The sequence below is a fragment of the Microcaecilia unicolor genome, chromosome 6 (genome assembly GCF_901765095.1).
Source record: "Microcaecilia unicolor chromosome 6, aMicUni1.1, whole genome shotgun sequence".
Classification (NCBI taxonomy): domain Eukaryota; kingdom Metazoa; phylum Chordata; class Amphibia; order Gymnophiona; family Siphonopidae; genus Microcaecilia; species Microcaecilia unicolor.
Window position 1 is genome coordinate 87488461 of NC_044036.1, and position 16694 is coordinate 87505154.

General features: G+C 44.3%; 1 protein-coding gene across 1 annotated transcript in view; it reads right to left on the reverse strand.

Moving 5' to 3' along the window:
• The window catches only part of COP1 (COP1 E3 ubiquitin ligase), a 478504-nt gene extending 462816 nt beyond the window's left edge, over positions 1 to 15688 (reverse strand). The window contains exon 1 of the mRNA XM_030205657.1: positions 15143 to 15688. Coding sequence (XP_030061517.1) covers positions 15143 to 15483 — 341 coding nt within the window. The 5' untranslated portion in view covers positions 15484 to 15688. The remainder of the gene's footprint in view (positions 1 to 15142) is intronic.
• Between the last annotated feature and the right edge of the window lie 1006 nt (positions 15689 to 16694).

Here is a 16694-nt window from a genome sequence, read left to right on the forward strand (position 1 = left end):
ATGTGGCTATGCCACATGAACTTCATCTTACCACATCACCACTTTGTATTTGTTCTCACCGGAGTCTGTAAACGCCTCTCCGGTACTATATAAGGTACACTGAGCCTATAAATAAGTGGGGATATGTGGGATACAAATAAATAAATATTAGTCAACAAATGATACTGCAGCAATAAACTGGTTACAATATCGGTAGGTCTCACTGATTTTTGCTGCATAAGTCAGAAAAATAAAAACTCCTCCTTGAAAACACGTAGAGGTGCAAAAATAAAATCACTACATGCAGAAGAATCCCCAATATCTGAGAAATAGAAAAGTACTGAAGAAGTTTATATAAGCATCCTGTAGATTACAGAAGAGAATCAAAATGGCCACCAAACACAGAAAAAATAATGGAAAACATCATAAGCACATAAGTATTGCCATATTGGGAAAGACCAAAGATCCATCAAGCCCAGCATCCTGTTTCCAACAGTGGCCAACATAGGTCACAAATACCTGGCAAGATCCCCAAAAAAGTGCAAAACATTTTATGCTGCTTATCCCTGAAATAGTGAATTTTCCCCAATTTAATAATGGTCTATGGACTTTTCCTTTACGAAGACATCCAAACCTTTTTTAAACTCTAAGTTAATCGCCTTTACCACATTCTCCGGCAACAAATTCCAGAGTTTAATTACACGTTGAGTGAAGATTTTCTCCGATTCGTTTTAAATTTACTACTTTGTAGCTTCATCACATGGCCCATAGTCCTAGTATTTTTGGAAAGCGTAAACAGACGCTTCACATCTACCCATTTCAATCCACTCATTTTATAGACCTCTATCATAGCTTCCCTTAGCCGCCTTTTCTCCAAGCTGAGCAGCCCTAGCCACTTTAGCCTTTCCTCATAGGGAAGTCGTCCCATCCCCTTTCATTTTCGTCACCCTTCTCTGCACCTTTTCTAATTCCACTATATCTTTTTTGAGATGCAGCGACCAGAATTGAACACAATACTCAAAGTGCAGTCAAACCATGGAGCAATACAAAGGCATTATAACATCCTCATTTTTTTTCCATTCCTTTCCTAATAATACCTAACATTCTATTTGCTTTCTTAGCCGCAGAAGCACACTGAGAAGGTGGTTTCAACATGCTTCAAGCTCCTGTGGACAAGACACTCCCTTTGTGGCCCGTCTCCTTTGTTTTTCGGCCTTTGGGCCAAACTTGGTGCTGGCTTTGTAAATTTTACTCCTTGAATAATGAGGTTTTTCCTTTGCTTCCCATACGAGGTAACCCTGCATTCCCTGTAGGTTGTTCCTCCCCATCTTTCCAACAATGTACCCTCCCAGGAGATTCATTACCTATATCATGTATTGTCAGAGCGGGGAACTTTTAAAACTTTTAAAGCTCTCGGCAAAGATTTGAAATTAGACCACAGACAACTAAGTTATTATGTTCGTTGCTTGCCAATGGCCTCTTTGACTTTAGAGTCCTGGGAATGTTTCCACGCAATGCTGGGACTGGATGCCCAGCTGATTATCCCATTGACGTTCTTCCATTCCAACCCAAGGGATTCTATTAAACAATATGATTATTCTCTTGTGATTCAACAATGGAATTCGGATCTGGGGGTGGGTCTCCAACCTGAACAAGTGCGCACCTGCTTGTTGACAATCTACCGCCTGACAGAGAATGCCAGCTGGTGAGAACTACAATTAAAATTTGTATTTTGATTATACATACCTCCACACAGCGCCTTTCAAGCCACTTTACGAGATACTGATAACTGTCCCAAGTGCTCTAGTGGAGGTGCCCACCTGAGTCATATGTTTTTGACTTGTCCTCCAGTGCACATCTTTTGGAGGGAATTGAACTTACATGTCTCTAATCTTGGGAGGTTTACCTGGCACCCAGCCCCAGGCCAATTATTTAACGTTTTCAAGTTACAGGGCATTGCACCCACAGGATTGAAGACCTTTTTAAAATGCTCTATTCTCAAGGCGAAAAAACTGATTCTACAAATATGGTTGCACCCAGAATACCCAACAGTGTCACACTGGCGCTCATCTATGATCCACCTTTGCTCACTGGAAAGGAAGGGAATATGAAACTTGGCTTCCAGAAGGGGGGACATGTTTTGTAAGACATGGGCACCCTTCTGGGACTCGCTCACTCCAACAGCACACAGTAGAATTCTGAATTCCTGAAAGGGGGGTTTTGGGGGGATGTAGGGGTTCGTGGGACAGGGAATAGCTATTGTTTAATTCAGGACACTGTGATATTGTTATGTTATCTGTAGCTGATTTAACGGTTGGATCACCTGCAGTTTTACGTTTCCAACTGTATAATTATCTCCAGTGTCAATAAACAAGAGTTACAAAAATAAAAAAAATAAAATGTAAAAAACCTCCTAGATGAAGAGGCTGCAGCTGGAGGTTGCCGAGACAGGGTCTGGATGGTATCAGTATGTTTCTTTATGAGGTCAGTGACCTCTTCCACCATGTCCCCCAAAAGACTGTTGCCTTGACAAGGTATGTCCGCCAACCTCTCCTGAACCGCTGGTTCTAGGTCAGACATGCAGCCATGAGAGTCTGCGCAAACCCACGCCCATGGCAGAGAATCTGGACACAATGTCAAAAGAATCGTATGCACCCCTGACCAGATATTTCCTACACTCCAGCTGCTTACTGGCCAACTGGTAAAGTTCTGCAGCCTGCTCCTGTGGGAGAGAATCTTAAGACTTGGTGTAATGTGTAGCAAAGATTGTAGAGACTCGTGTAGAGCTGGTAGGACTGGATGTGGGCAATAAGCATTGAGGCCTGAAACGTTTTCCTCCCAAACGAGTCTAGAGTGTGAGCCTCTCTACCTGGGGAAGCTGAGGCATGAAGCTCCTAGCTTGAGGGTGGACTTGACAACCAAAGAGCGGTAAGGCAGTTGGGCCCCCTCGAATCTGGGAGCCTTCTGGATACAATACTGCATAATCCACCTTCTTAGGTGCGACCTGCATTGAGAGGGGAGATTCCCAGTTCTTCGTCAGTGTATCTTTAATGATAGGGTACGGTGATATTGTGACCCATTCCTTATGGGGCAATTCATAGTCCAGGACAGATAACATCTCTACTCTATGCTCCTTCTCAGTCTCTTAACTTAAATGGGGTGGCAGAAGTAATCTCCTTAACAAAACCGGTGAGGGAGACTCTCAGGTGGAGATCTACATCTCTCTTGAGATAGTGAAGGATCATAAGGTAGCCCCTAAGACTCTGCCTATGAGAAGTAATGAGGATCTTCTTCCGAGTCCCATGAACAGTCCCCATTCAGACTCCTCACCGTATTCAGACCGGACCGAGTCTGTACCTGCCTTAGCTCAGTGGAACCATATCCACGCCCCGAAGAGCACAGAGGTACATCACTACCCTCAGACTCTGGGGATGCTTCCTCCCCTGACCTTGAGAGCAGTACAGCATGTGTCCATGTCAACACCCTTTGAGGCACCAGCGCCAAGGATCTCTTCACAGGCATGAATGGAATCTCAAGAAGAATCTGGAGTTGATCCGCAGTTGGTGTGAGTGCCCTCGATGCATGATCAGACTGCAACTTCAGCATCTGTGCCAGCTCCTCCCCGAGCATGGCTCGGAACCGCTCATCAAAGGCAGGCATCAACAAAGGCAGGGGAGCCAGGAGAAAGGTAACCTGAAAAGGTGTTGGTACCAAACTGAAAGCGGGAACCCGGCTGCTTGGAGACTTGTGCACTGGCATCTCTACCAAAGATGGGGAGCGGTACTCCCTGTACCGGCACTTGTTGGGTACCGGCAATGACGATGCGTCAATAAGGACCGATCCTTATTTTTCTTGGCCTTCCCCTATGGTGCTGATGAGGACGAGGGCAAACCCATATGCGTCCTTGGTGTTGGGTCCGATGACGACTAGTCCCAGGGCCTACTTTCAGTGCCCGATGTCGAGAAAGGTGGAGAACTCCTTGATGCCATGCACTCTCCCATGATAGTCGAACACTTAGCAACCACTGAGGTTGATGCATCGACATTTAAGGAGCCAAAAAGTCTCTCCTGCTGAACTTGCAGCGCCCTCTGTGTCCTCAACTGTATTTGCAAACAGAGAGAACAAGAGTCAGGCTGAAGGCACCTGACGCACTATGAGCACAGATCTGTCACGGAAATCACCCCATTACACTCGGCGCACCTTTTGAAGCCACATTCTTGGACATTGAGAAAAGAACGGCAGCCAGTGAACTGTAAAAAGGGGCAGCATTCAAACTGAGGTCAATGCTACAGCCTAAATGGGCCTATTAACTTGCGGAAAAAAAAGGAAACCTGAAGAGCCAAAAACACTACAAAAATTAAAGGGAAACTGAATAAAATAAAGAAGAAGGAAAAATAATCACAAAAGGGAAGGCCTTGTCATTTATTGGTTTTTATATACCAAAACTATTTGCACAGCAAGTCAGATCAGTTTACTATATTAAAAACAAGCAACATAAAAAAACCTCCTAAAATATAAAAGACAAAAAAACTTCAATCATAGCAAAAGACACAAATTGCACTGAGAGGAGAACACGACAACGAATCCTCCCTGCTCTGCAGAAAACAAAGACCGAGGGACCCGCACTTGCGTGTCAGATGAGAAAGAACCAGTGTATGAACAGTAGAATGCTGCTAGAAAGTTCTACATTAACCTCACTAGTCTGCATCCAGACCAGGCTCCATCTGATGGCATCACCCAGCTGTGAGAATACAACTAGCCTGCTTGTCCTCAGAGAAAGCTAGGGCTCAAATCCTGCTTCTCCCACAGACACTTACTGCACCCTTAAGCAAGTCACAAATGTGCCAATGGAATAGTCAGCCTACTATTCCTGTTTTTATGGATGAGGACAAAGGGCACAGCCTGGAAGAAAATAGAAAAAAAAGCATGTGAAAACCCCTGGACTTACACAAAACAACAAGGGATGTGGACAGTTGAAGATTTGGATTAGTGGCACAATTGCAGGGCTAGTGATTTAATGGTAAGTCTCGATTAAACAAAAACATGACATTGTAGAAAAACTTCTACAATCCTTAAGTATGCATTTGTAAATTAATTCCAGAAATAATCCAAAAAGTCAGTATATTTTAGGTATTGTAACTCTGTGACTCTGCAGCTAGCCCGTCCTGTAATCGCACATAGTACAGGGGTTGATATGACAACACCTTCTTTTGGATGCTGACTTCACATAATATATCATTAAAGTTATGCTGCAGCCAAATTGTCAAGCAGTCTAGATGGACCATACAGGTCTTTTTCATCTGTTACTCGATTGTTTCACGTACAATTTAGATTTGTGAACCCGCCTGGATAGGAAAATAATATTATGTAGTTGAATAACTTGGCTTGAGCTCAGATTTGGGAAAGTAAAATCTAAAATGCCAAATTAAAAATGACATGGCTAATAGCTACTATTATGTAAACAGAAAGGATACTAATGGAAGCATCAAACATATAAATGGCAAGAGGCGTACTCACTCGCAAATGCGCAGTAGAGACCCTCTCTATCCCGCCCCCGCGTCAATACGTGATGACGGCGGCGTGACAGAGAGGGAACCTGCGAACCTGCGAGTGAGGGAACCGCCGTTGCCACCGCTCCCCCCCCCAGGGTTGCCGCTACCGCTCTCCCCCCATGCACCCACCCGGAGTCGCCGCCGCCGCCACCCACCCTCCACGGGTACCTGGCTTCACTATTCAAACCACCGGAACGCAGCACACAGCTCATCTGAGCTGCCGTTGGCCTTCCTTACCTGCCTGTGTCCCGCCCTCGCCGCCGTTACATCACACAAGGGCGGAACACACGCAGAGAACAAGGAAGGCCGACGGCAGCTCAGATGAGCTGTGTGCTGCGTTCCGGCGGTTTGAATAGTGAAGCCAGGTACCCGGCCCGGGTGGAGGGGTGGCGGAGGGGACGGCGGCAACCTATCCGGGGGGGGGGGGGGGGTTCAACCCCCCCCCCCTTCCTTTACTAGCCCGTTTTTACGGGCTCAACGGCTAGTTATAACATATACAACAATTATCACATACGCTATTGGCTTAACAAATCCTAGGTGCCGAATCATCATGGTGCCTAGAAACTTTACAATCCAAGACTAGCATGGAAGTTCCTACATCACACGGCTTCAACTCACTAAGATCCATTTTCTTTGATGGCAGCAGCATTAGAAGAGCAACATGAGGATGAAATGTGTCAAGCATGATTTCTGATTTGGAGGGTAAACAATAACAAGCTGAGGGAGTCCTTATGAAATGCGGGGATCAGTAGGTCGGTGCCTGGCTGGCTGGGGTGGGAGGGACAGAAGAAGGTTCAAACTAGTGAGGTTCAGAGAGAAAAAGACTTAATAAAGGACAGGAGATATGGGCAAGACAAACTAAGTGAAGACAGGGTAGAAGAATTAAAGCGAGTGAGGAGGATCCAGGCCATGGTGATAGAAGTAGATATCAGAGGTCACCAAAACACTGCTCACATCATACCTCGGAAAGGGGAGAGAATGATGGCTTCTGCCAGCACTGTGCAACTGTGCACTGAAGGCCTTCAAAATAATAAAAAAATAAAAATATAAACAGGATGGACTCAGTCCAAAGGGCTGCTACTAAAATGGTCAGAGGTCTCACATGGGGTCAGATTTAAAGGCCTCACTATGTATACTTTGGAAGGCAGGAGAGAGGAGATACAATAGAGATATTCAAATACCTCCATGGCAGCTGTCTTATGGATAATTGGTTGCTTTCATATCTGCTGCTTCATATATAAGAACAAAATTTTAACCTGTAAAGTCGTGGAGGGCTTTAAGAGTCCAAGCCCTCCATTGTTGCTATTTTGATGGGACTGGGATGGAAAAGGAAGTTTCTGGTGGGGGCAAAATTGATTGGGAGGATGATGATAATATTTTGTATAGAAACTGAATGTTATATGATGCTGTGTAGTTGTATGGTTCATTTTGTTCAATAAAAAAAAATGTTTAAACTTTAAAAACCCCTGTGACATACATTACTCCTGGGTGAATTCTATGCTACTATGCAATACAGAATTCTTGACTTCCGCAGACTGTGCAGTCTGCCTTTGCAGGCAGAGCAGCACAGACACTGGCAGCTGGAAAGTGACTCCCACCCTCCCTACACACTCACTGGTCCAGCACATAGGAGGAGCTGCACAGTCACAGGTTGGGTCGCTTGCTCATCTGCTGCGGTGGTTCCTTTAAGGCATGGGACTGTATGGAGACTCATGCAGCTCAAAGTAACAGTCATGCCCGGGACAACAGAGGAGGAGAAAGCAACCCGATGTTCTACTTTACTGCTCGTCTTCCTACCATGCTAGGCCAGTGAGTGTGCAGGGGGTGGGGTAGTCTGGAAAAATGCAGATGGATAGTAGGTGCAGGCAGGGGGGCTGGAAAAGTGTAGATGGATGGTGGGTGCAGGAAAGAGGGCTAGGGACAGAGGTGTGTGTGTGTGTGTGTGTGTCATGGGACATAGGTTGGAGGTATGCATGAAAGTGCATGGGAAACTGCAGTGTGAGGGTATTTTAGGTGGTAGTCATGGCCAACTGGTTAAGGCTATGGACTACAAAATTCACTGGGGTCTCCTCACGCAGGTTCATGTCCTAATGACTACAGGGCTGCAAATCTGTCTTGGGTTTCTGCCAGGTACTTGTGACCTGGATAGGCCACTGTTGGAAGCAGGATACTGGGCTACATGGACCACTGGTCTAACCCAGTATGGCTATTCTTATGTTCATGCCTGGGGGAGACGCCAGCCCTTATAATAGGGAAATCTGCACACACAAAAAAAATCAAATAAAGTGTGCAGAAGTTTTAAATTTTTTTTGCACAGAATTCTCCATGGAGTAATAGATGCATAGGAAACAAGTCTCAACTGAAACTCTGGAATTAGGGGCCTTAGGATGAAGGTGAAGGGGATAGTCTCAGAAGTCATCTAAGGAAATTATTTACCTAAAGGATGGGGGGATGCATGGAGGTGGGGGACATGAAGACTATCTGAATTCAAGAAAGCACAGGGCAAGCATATCCTACAGAGAAGAAGAGATAATATATGGTACGTATGCATGGGCAAACTGGACAGGCTATATGGTCTTTACCTCCTATCACTTTCTATAACCTTTCTTTTCCTGTAAGAAAACACCAACACTATATCAGACCCTAAATAAGCTGTGTTAGATCTCTGACAGAATACCCCTGCCACCCCACCTTTCCCTTCTCTGCTATTGAGCTCTGTAGAATTTGGGATAGTGAGAAGCATCAGTCTCCTACGTTTTGGGAAAGACTCCTTACATTTGTTGAAGTCATATTTACGTTATTTATATAATTTGAGATTAAACAAATAAATGCAACCAAAAGGTACAGTAGACAAGCTGAGTTTGGAAAACAGTGGGGAAGAGGGCTAAAATATTACACAACCAAACACTGGCAATAAAACTAAAAGCTCCTTCTTGGTATGGTCTGCACAAAATAATCCTATTGAAAACGTGATCCCTCCCCCCCCCCCCCCCCCCAAAAAAAAAAAAAAAAAAAATTGTAACCGCTGTTGACTAAGTTAAAAGATAACCTCCAAGGATTTCAGTCCGAGACTGAAAACTTGTATGTAAGGTTAAGTTTTCCATGGACAGGATCTTCTAGCCACACCTCTGAATATACGCCACCATGACGTGCGTGACCCTGCTATCCAATAGCAATGCTTGAGAAGTAAAAGCAACAAGTTAGCGGATTCCCGCCCATCAGCACAGTATAAATACCATTCGACAGCCCAGACAGTCAGTTTTATTTTTTCCGCGCTGACAGAGCGACCCGGTGGTTTTTCTATTCAGTCAGTCAGTCAAAATTATTTGTATTGTCTCACGATGTAGTAAATTGTTTACTTATAGAAACAGTATTTAACAGCTTTGTACTCTTCATATGTAAGTTCTCTTACCAAATCTTTACCAGTACTGTCTTTACAGGTATCACATGATTCAGCTGCTATGGAGAATAATATTATCCCTGCTCTCCCCCTTGCCTCAGTGCCCGGGGATCAGGTGACTTCAATTCCTGCTCTCCCCCTTGCCTCTGTGCCCGGGGATCAGGTGACTTCAATTCCTGCTCTCCCCCTTGCCTCTGTGCCCGGGGATCAGGACAATTTCTCGACCATCAGACAGCAAACGTTTCGAGAAGGTTTGCCTGACTCCATGGGCAGGTCTGTGGATCGACGTCGACGTTCATCACGGGATCGATGATCTCGAACAGTGACGTCACGATCGAATTCAGGAAGTGAACTCGACATCGATGTCAGGTAGGGTACTTACCTCAACAATCGCCATCCATCTAAATGTAAGTTTTTCACTACTTTCTTTACAGGTATCGGAGACTTTAGCTCTAATGGAGAATACTATTATCCTGCTCTCCCCATTGCCTTACTGCCCGGGGATCAGGTGTCTTCATTTACTGCTCTCCCCCTTACCTCAGTGTCGGGGATTACATCTTTTCTTCACGGTATACACAGCAAACGTTTTAGGATGTTTTTGCTTGTGACCGCTGCCATCTCCAGAGGTCGATGTCCAGACGAAGTCGGCTATGAGGTCGACGTCGGGCATGGGCGCCCAATTCAGCATCTTGGAAGGGCAGTCAGAACCGTCCATCTCGACAGGTCAGTCCATCTGGGCATGGATGTTGTCGGTATCGTTGCCTAGTTAACAACAATTGTAAATAGGCTTCTGTATCGGAGGTTTAAAAAAAAAAAAAAAAAAAACCTCGAAGTCCAGAAAGTCTCGTCACAGTTCAATTTCAGGGTTATACAGACTCAACAGAGGGTTACAGAACCTTCGGGTTCTATATTTCACTCTGAACAAGCTGTCTCACTGCATTTGATTTCATCTACGTAGCTTCTTGTCCTCTCACTCTTCAGGGGCAGAAGCTGTGGTGGGTATCTCATTCTTCTCTTCCAATCAATTTGTCTGTGAACTCACAACTCTCTGTACCAGCTCTTCCTAACACTCATATTATTCAGACAGGGCAGAAAATCCCTGCTACAGTTTATATGTAGTACACTAATCAGGGAAGAGTTTTCTCTAAGTGATGAATATTATGCAAACGTTTTTTTACATAGATTGGTTCATGCATTGCATTTTTATCTAACTTCTCAAGAAGAGGTTTCTAAGGATAAAAGCATCAGTCACTAAGTGTTTAAATTTGGTCAAGCTCCTTATACCTCAGGTGCTTCAGGACCATCATAGATTGATATACAATATTCTATTCAATCTACCTAAGGATCAATACATACTAAATATAAGGTTCTTGAACTCTTTAGTCTTCACAAGAGTCAGCTTACCCACGCATCATTGGTGGTGTAATCTACGATGTATAAGAATAACGGATTTCCAGTTTATGGATATATTAGCAAGAAAGAATTATCACTCTCCTATGCTATCTGCCCCTATTTATGTTTATATACTTCATCACATAGTATATTTCTCTACTAATTGGGAGGATTTGTCCCAATTACAATCATTGTCGTCTCTACAGTATATGCCTCTTTTTCAGCAGATTATGACAATTTAGTAGGGGTTTTCTTTACAAATGGTCATTACTTTATATGATCACTTTGATACTTCTGTCAGAAATGTAGTTTCTTTAATTCCTTCAAGATGGTTATCATGCTTAAGAGCCTCAGTTTTGGGTGCTCATTGTTTATGAAAGGTGCCTGATGCTCCTTTCTTCTGGTGCTTTCTTATTTGGCTTCTAATCCAGCGGTGGTGAGTTCAAATCCCTATAATCGTTTAAGATCGTGTTAAACAGTTAATTGAAGCTTTTAAGAAGGGTGGTACAACCAATACTATATTATAGCGCTACCAGATCATTTGACAAGAGAGAGCTTACAGTCTGGATATAATGAACAGGATTGGGTATAACACTTGATACCTCAGAGCAGGATAAACACCAATTTTTTAAATCCAGTTATAAGAAGTGGCCTTTCTTTACCTCTGGAACCAGATTTCAACAGCGTAAATCTTTTATTTATCAATGTCCTGCTTATCAATTTTAATTTCAGTATCCACATATTTTCACACTAGACCAGCTAGAGAACAGCGTTCTCAGAAGCCTGTTCAGACACATCAGCAGCAAAAGCTTTCTCCTGCTTTTTCACCTTTCCAAGTGTCAGAGTCTGGTGGGGAGCAGAATTCAACACGTTTTCATTGTTTGGAGATCAATAACATTAGACACGTGGATTCTGGATATTCTTCAAAATGGTTATTCTCTAGTATTTTCACAACCCCTACATCTTGGATATAACACAACTCAACAAGTTTCTCCCAAAACAAAGATTTGAATGCCATTTTTACTTGTAATACTTCCTGCATTAAGTCAAGGAGTAGGGTTTTCAGCCCTAGATCTACAGGATGATGACTTACTTATTACTATTTCATCCCTATTCACGACGATATCTTCGGTTTGTCTGTCAAGGACAAAATTACCAGTACAAAACATACATTTTGGCTTACCGTCAGATCTCAGGGTGTTCTCAATTAGGTCAATTTATTGATTTAAATACAGACCTTGTTTGGGAAACATAAGTTGTGAGAGATCTCTTTTTGGTTCCTTTGTTTGTACATTTGATTTTCAAATTGTTCAGTTACATCGATAAGGAATCCTCCTGTTTTTCATATCAAGACAATTGGTTGATAGTAGCTCAGTCTCCACAACAAAATCTTCAAGTTTTACAGACTACCATTATTCTTTTTGAAGGTTAGGTTTACTGATCAATAAAAAAAAAAAAAAAATCACAGGTGATCCCGACACAGAAGTTAACTTTCATGGGAGTGGATCTGGTTTCTGCATAATCTATACCACAGTCACCACTCCCGCGAGCTCATTTTCCTCATACAATTAGTTCATTATCTTCATTCAGTAACATCATAAAATTCTTTTGGGACATATGGCTTTAACATTTGCTGTTCTGCCGCTAGTGCTACTACACATAAGGCCTCTACAGTGGTATTTTAAGGAAAAGTGGATTCAGTATCGACATCCTCTTACGTCATATGAACAAAATCTCTTTGTAGGAGTTCCGTTCCAATCACCTTTTTCCAACCAAGTTTCTTACTACAGATGCATCCTAAGTTGGTTGGGGGACAGACACATCTAGGACCCTTGTCAACACAAGGCCACTGGTCACTTCAGGACAGCTTCTATTCCATACTCTCCTCGTATTCAGAGCGGTCAGAGTGGCTGTTCAAACTTTTCAACATCTACTTCCATCCCAAGTGATATAGGTTAGTATAGACAATAAGGTGGCAATATTTTCTATAAATAAGCAAGGGCTTATGAGCTCTCTTCATCTGTGTCAAGCAGCTGTCAGACTTTAGACCCTAATTCTATCACTCCCTTCTGTGATTCAAGTGATTTATCTATCAGATTGGGAGAATCACATTGCAGATGTGTTAAGCAAGATACTTGTCTTACACAAGTGATATCACAATTCTTCACGACCTTTTTCAGCTTTGCACTGTACTCTGGTACATCTTTTTCCGTCCTCACAGTAATACAACTGTCATAAATATTGTTCAAGGTGGTATTAAAGGAACATGATAGCCGCAGAAGTATTACTATTTCTTGGCCAAATTCTCTCTTTTACGTCTTTCCTCCAATTCTAATAACAACATATTGGCCGAGGCAAGCGTAGTTTCCTGGACTAATGCAGTTAACTGTCCTCCATCCATGGTTTTCTTCATGCAATATCAGACCTCATCTAGCAGATCAATGGTCAACTTCTTCAAGTCTCAATAAACTCCATCTTTCCAATTGGTATCTTCAAGTAACCAGATAGGTTATTCGGTTTTGTTTTGTTTTTCTCAACCAGTTATTAATGTATTCTTGCCTTCCAAAACAATCAATCAGATTTGTTTATCTGTCTAACTGGAACAGATTTCGCTATGACTGTATAACACATTAGCTTTACCTAAAATTTTGCCTAATTTCTCCATTTTTTGGAATATTTCCTCTTTTTATCCAACTCAGGTTTGGCTACTTCTTTAGTTAAGGTCCAAATTGCGCATATTTTCTATTTTTCTCTGGTTTGATTGATGACTACAGAGTAATGACACATCCTATCGCAAACAGATTTTTGAAAGATCTTCTGAATCGTAAATCTCCAATTCACTTACCCCCAGTAGTATAGGATTTCACTTTGGTTTTAGAAAACCTCATGGAACCTCCATTTGCACCATTTCATTGGGTTACCTTCAATTTTTTCCTTGGAAAACGTAGTTTCTTATTACTATTACTTCACCTCGAAGACTTAGGAAACTACATGCACTTGTATTTTTCACCCCATATACTCAAGTTGTACATCATGATCTGATACTACGATCTCATCTGGAGTTTTCTACCAAAAGTAGAGTCTTCTTTTTGCAGAAATTAATCGGTTATTTTACCAGTAATTTTTCTACCTCCTTATCAATCTACTCAACATAGTAGATTGCACACATTGGACTGTAACAAGCGCATTATCAAGTTATTTACAGTGTACATCAGGTGGTCATATACCTTTGCAGTTATGTCTTTCTTACAATGTAAAAAAAAAAAAAAAAAAAAAATCGACATCCAATCTCTAAATGTACTCTTTCTTCAGTTGTTACTCAATATATAAAAAATTTTGTTATAATCAACATGCTTCACATCATCATGTTACAACTCATACGTTGAGTGCTATGGCGACCTCAACTTCATTTTTACATCTCTAGGGCAGCTACATGATCATCCCTGCATGCTTTTCAAGGTATTACTGTTTCCATGCAGCTTCACGTACAGATTAATTATTTGGACTGTCGATCCTTCAGGAGGTAATGTAAACGACAACTGTCCTCCTCCTCCTCCTACCACAGGTAACAAATTTTCTTTCATCATGTTTATTGGATTAGTCATGTTTGATCTATCACATGATTGTTACCTGTGTATGCTTGGCAGTCTTCAGAGGTGTGGCTAGAAGATCCTGTCCATGGAAAAATCTTAGTTTCTTACCTGTAACGGTAGTTTTCCGTGGACAAAGGATCTTCTAGCCACACCATCCCTCCCTACCCTCCCTGGTTGTCGTAGCTATATTATTAAACTGACTGTCTGGGCTGTCGAATGGTATTTATACTGTGCTGATGGGCGGGAATCCGCTAACTTGTTGCTTTTACTTCTCAAGCATTGCTATTGGATAGCCGGGTCACACACGTCATCGTGGCGTATATTCAGAGGTGTGGCTAGAAGATCCTTTGTCCACGGAAAACTACCGTTACAGGCAGTGTTGCCAGGTGGGTGGTTTTACCGCCCAATTGGGCGGTTTTCCGCGACCCGCCGCGGGAAATTTTTGCCCGCGGCGGGTTGCGGTTTTTTGGGCGGTTTTTAGGGCTTCCGGGCGGCTTTTTGATTTATTTCGGCCGCGGGGGGCGGGGTTAGTGACGTTTTTGGGCGGGGTTAGTGATGTGGGAGGCGGGGCCGATGACGTGTGAGGCGGGGCCGATGACGTGGGAGGCGGGGCTGATGACGGGGAGGCGGGCCCGATGACGTGGGAGGTGGGGCCGGTGACGGCGGGGCCGGTGACGGCGGGGGCGGGGCCGGTGACGCGGGGGTGGGGGTGTCAGGGGCGGGGTTTGTGTTTGGGCGGGTTTTGGGCTGGTTTCTGGCCTGGATTGGGCTGGAAAAAAAAATTTCTACCTGGCAACCCTGGTTACAGGTAAGAAACTAAGATTTCCATTTGTCCCTATTGACTGCAACTACAGCCCGGTCAAAGTGCGAAGTTCAGATATCCCTGGAAAACAATGCAATCATAAGATTTTATACTGGCCCAATGCTTGGGTAAATATCCAAGGTGATTATAAACAAAAATTAGGAGCTTCTATACAAAGAATGGAAACCACAGCATAAAAGTAAACCGTTGGCTAAGTGTGAGGTTCCGGGGAAATAAGGAGAAAAAAAACATAAGGAAATTTTAGTTAATGCTATCTAGTTTTGGTACAGAGAGTCGGGATAGGAAAAAACTTCATGTAATATTTAACGGAACGTTCAGCTGTTAATCATGTTAAGTTAATAAATGCAGCCCCCTTCAACGCCCCCCCCCCCCCCCTCCAGACTACGAAAGACGCGTTACTCACCACACGAAGTCGTTGCTCTTGTCCTCGTAGGAATTCATGAGGCCGTTGCTAAGCGGGGTGAGCAAAGGCCTCTTCCTGCTGCCCGAGCCACCGCCGCCGCTTCCTCCGGGCCGCGCAGCTCCCCCACCGAGCCGGGACATCGTAGACACCGAGCCAGACACCACACCGAGCCCCAGCCCTGGCCGCCCAGAACCGGGATACACGGACGAAGTAGTGGTGGAGGACGGGGCCGAGCCGATGGTAGAGGAAGTCGCGGCTGAAGCGAGACCTGTGCTCACATTACCCTGGCCGGAGCCCGAGGAGTGCGGCGGCGGTTGCTGTGGCTGCCGACCGGTGGACATGGCGAACCCGCTCTCCCCAGTCTTTCCTCCTTCTTCTCACGCGGCGAATCGAAGAGCAGACACGAACAGCCTGCAGCAGGCTGCAATGGAACTCCTAAGCAGGACAATAAAGTTTTTCTTTGCTCTGATCTTTCTTACGAAAAAAAAACATACATGGCACAATCCTCAGCTATTATTTGTCAAATAGGGAACCAAAAAGAGGAAAACAGCGCATGAGCGGAAGCAGAATTCCGCCGAAGTGCCAACCCCTCCCCCCTCCCTTTAGAAACTGGAAACCCAGCGGCTCACCAAACAAAACCAACTTTATTAAGACCAAGATACGTGCACTAATGAGAAAAAAGGGGGTGTGTGCACCTTGCATAGTTAGGCGGGGAGTCGCGGGGGCGGGGGTGTCAGGGGCGGGGTTTGACTTTGGGCTGGTTTTGGGCTCGATTGGGTGGGGGAAAAATTTTCCACCTGGCAACCCATCCTCGCTCAAACGCAGCAGGATGGAATGCCTTCTTTCTCCTTTCTTTTTCCAAGTAGTCCAGCTTCTCCCTCGCCCCTCACTCTGTCCAGCATATCCTCTTCTTGCCACCCCCCTCCTCCCCGTGTCCATTCCCTCTTCTCAAACTCCCGTAGCTCATTTTTCATATTTGCTGACACTGGTGGCAATAGAAGTTACAGGAGTTTTGAGGGCTGGTGGAGACTTGGAGGGGAAAGGGGAGCAAGAGAGAGATAAATTTTGTATGGGGATTAGGAGGAGAGAGAGGGGGGAGGAGGTGGACCACTCGGATGAGATGGAGATGCTGGACCCTTGTGGGGAGCAAAGGAAATGAGATGTTGGACTCAGTGGAGGAAAGAATAGGGAAACAGACGGGAGATGATTGGGTGGAGTAAGAGAGACAAGGAGACTGACACTGGTAAATGATAGGGTGGGAGAAGGATCTGATGCAGGGGGGGGGGGGGTGCTGGAAGAAAGAGAAGGACTGGCAGATGCTGGGGATGGGAAAAGGCTGATGCAGGGGAAAAGGGTCCCATGCATGGAACTGAACTAGGGGCAGGGGATGAGAGAAGGGGGCTCATGCTGGTAAATGCTGCGACTGGAGATTGGGAGAAGGGGACTGATTTGGGAAGAAGGATCTGATGCTGGAGCTATGAACAGGGGATTGGAAAAGTGAGTGATGGCAGATGCTACGAATGGAGATCAAATTGAGAGAAGGGGACTGCTT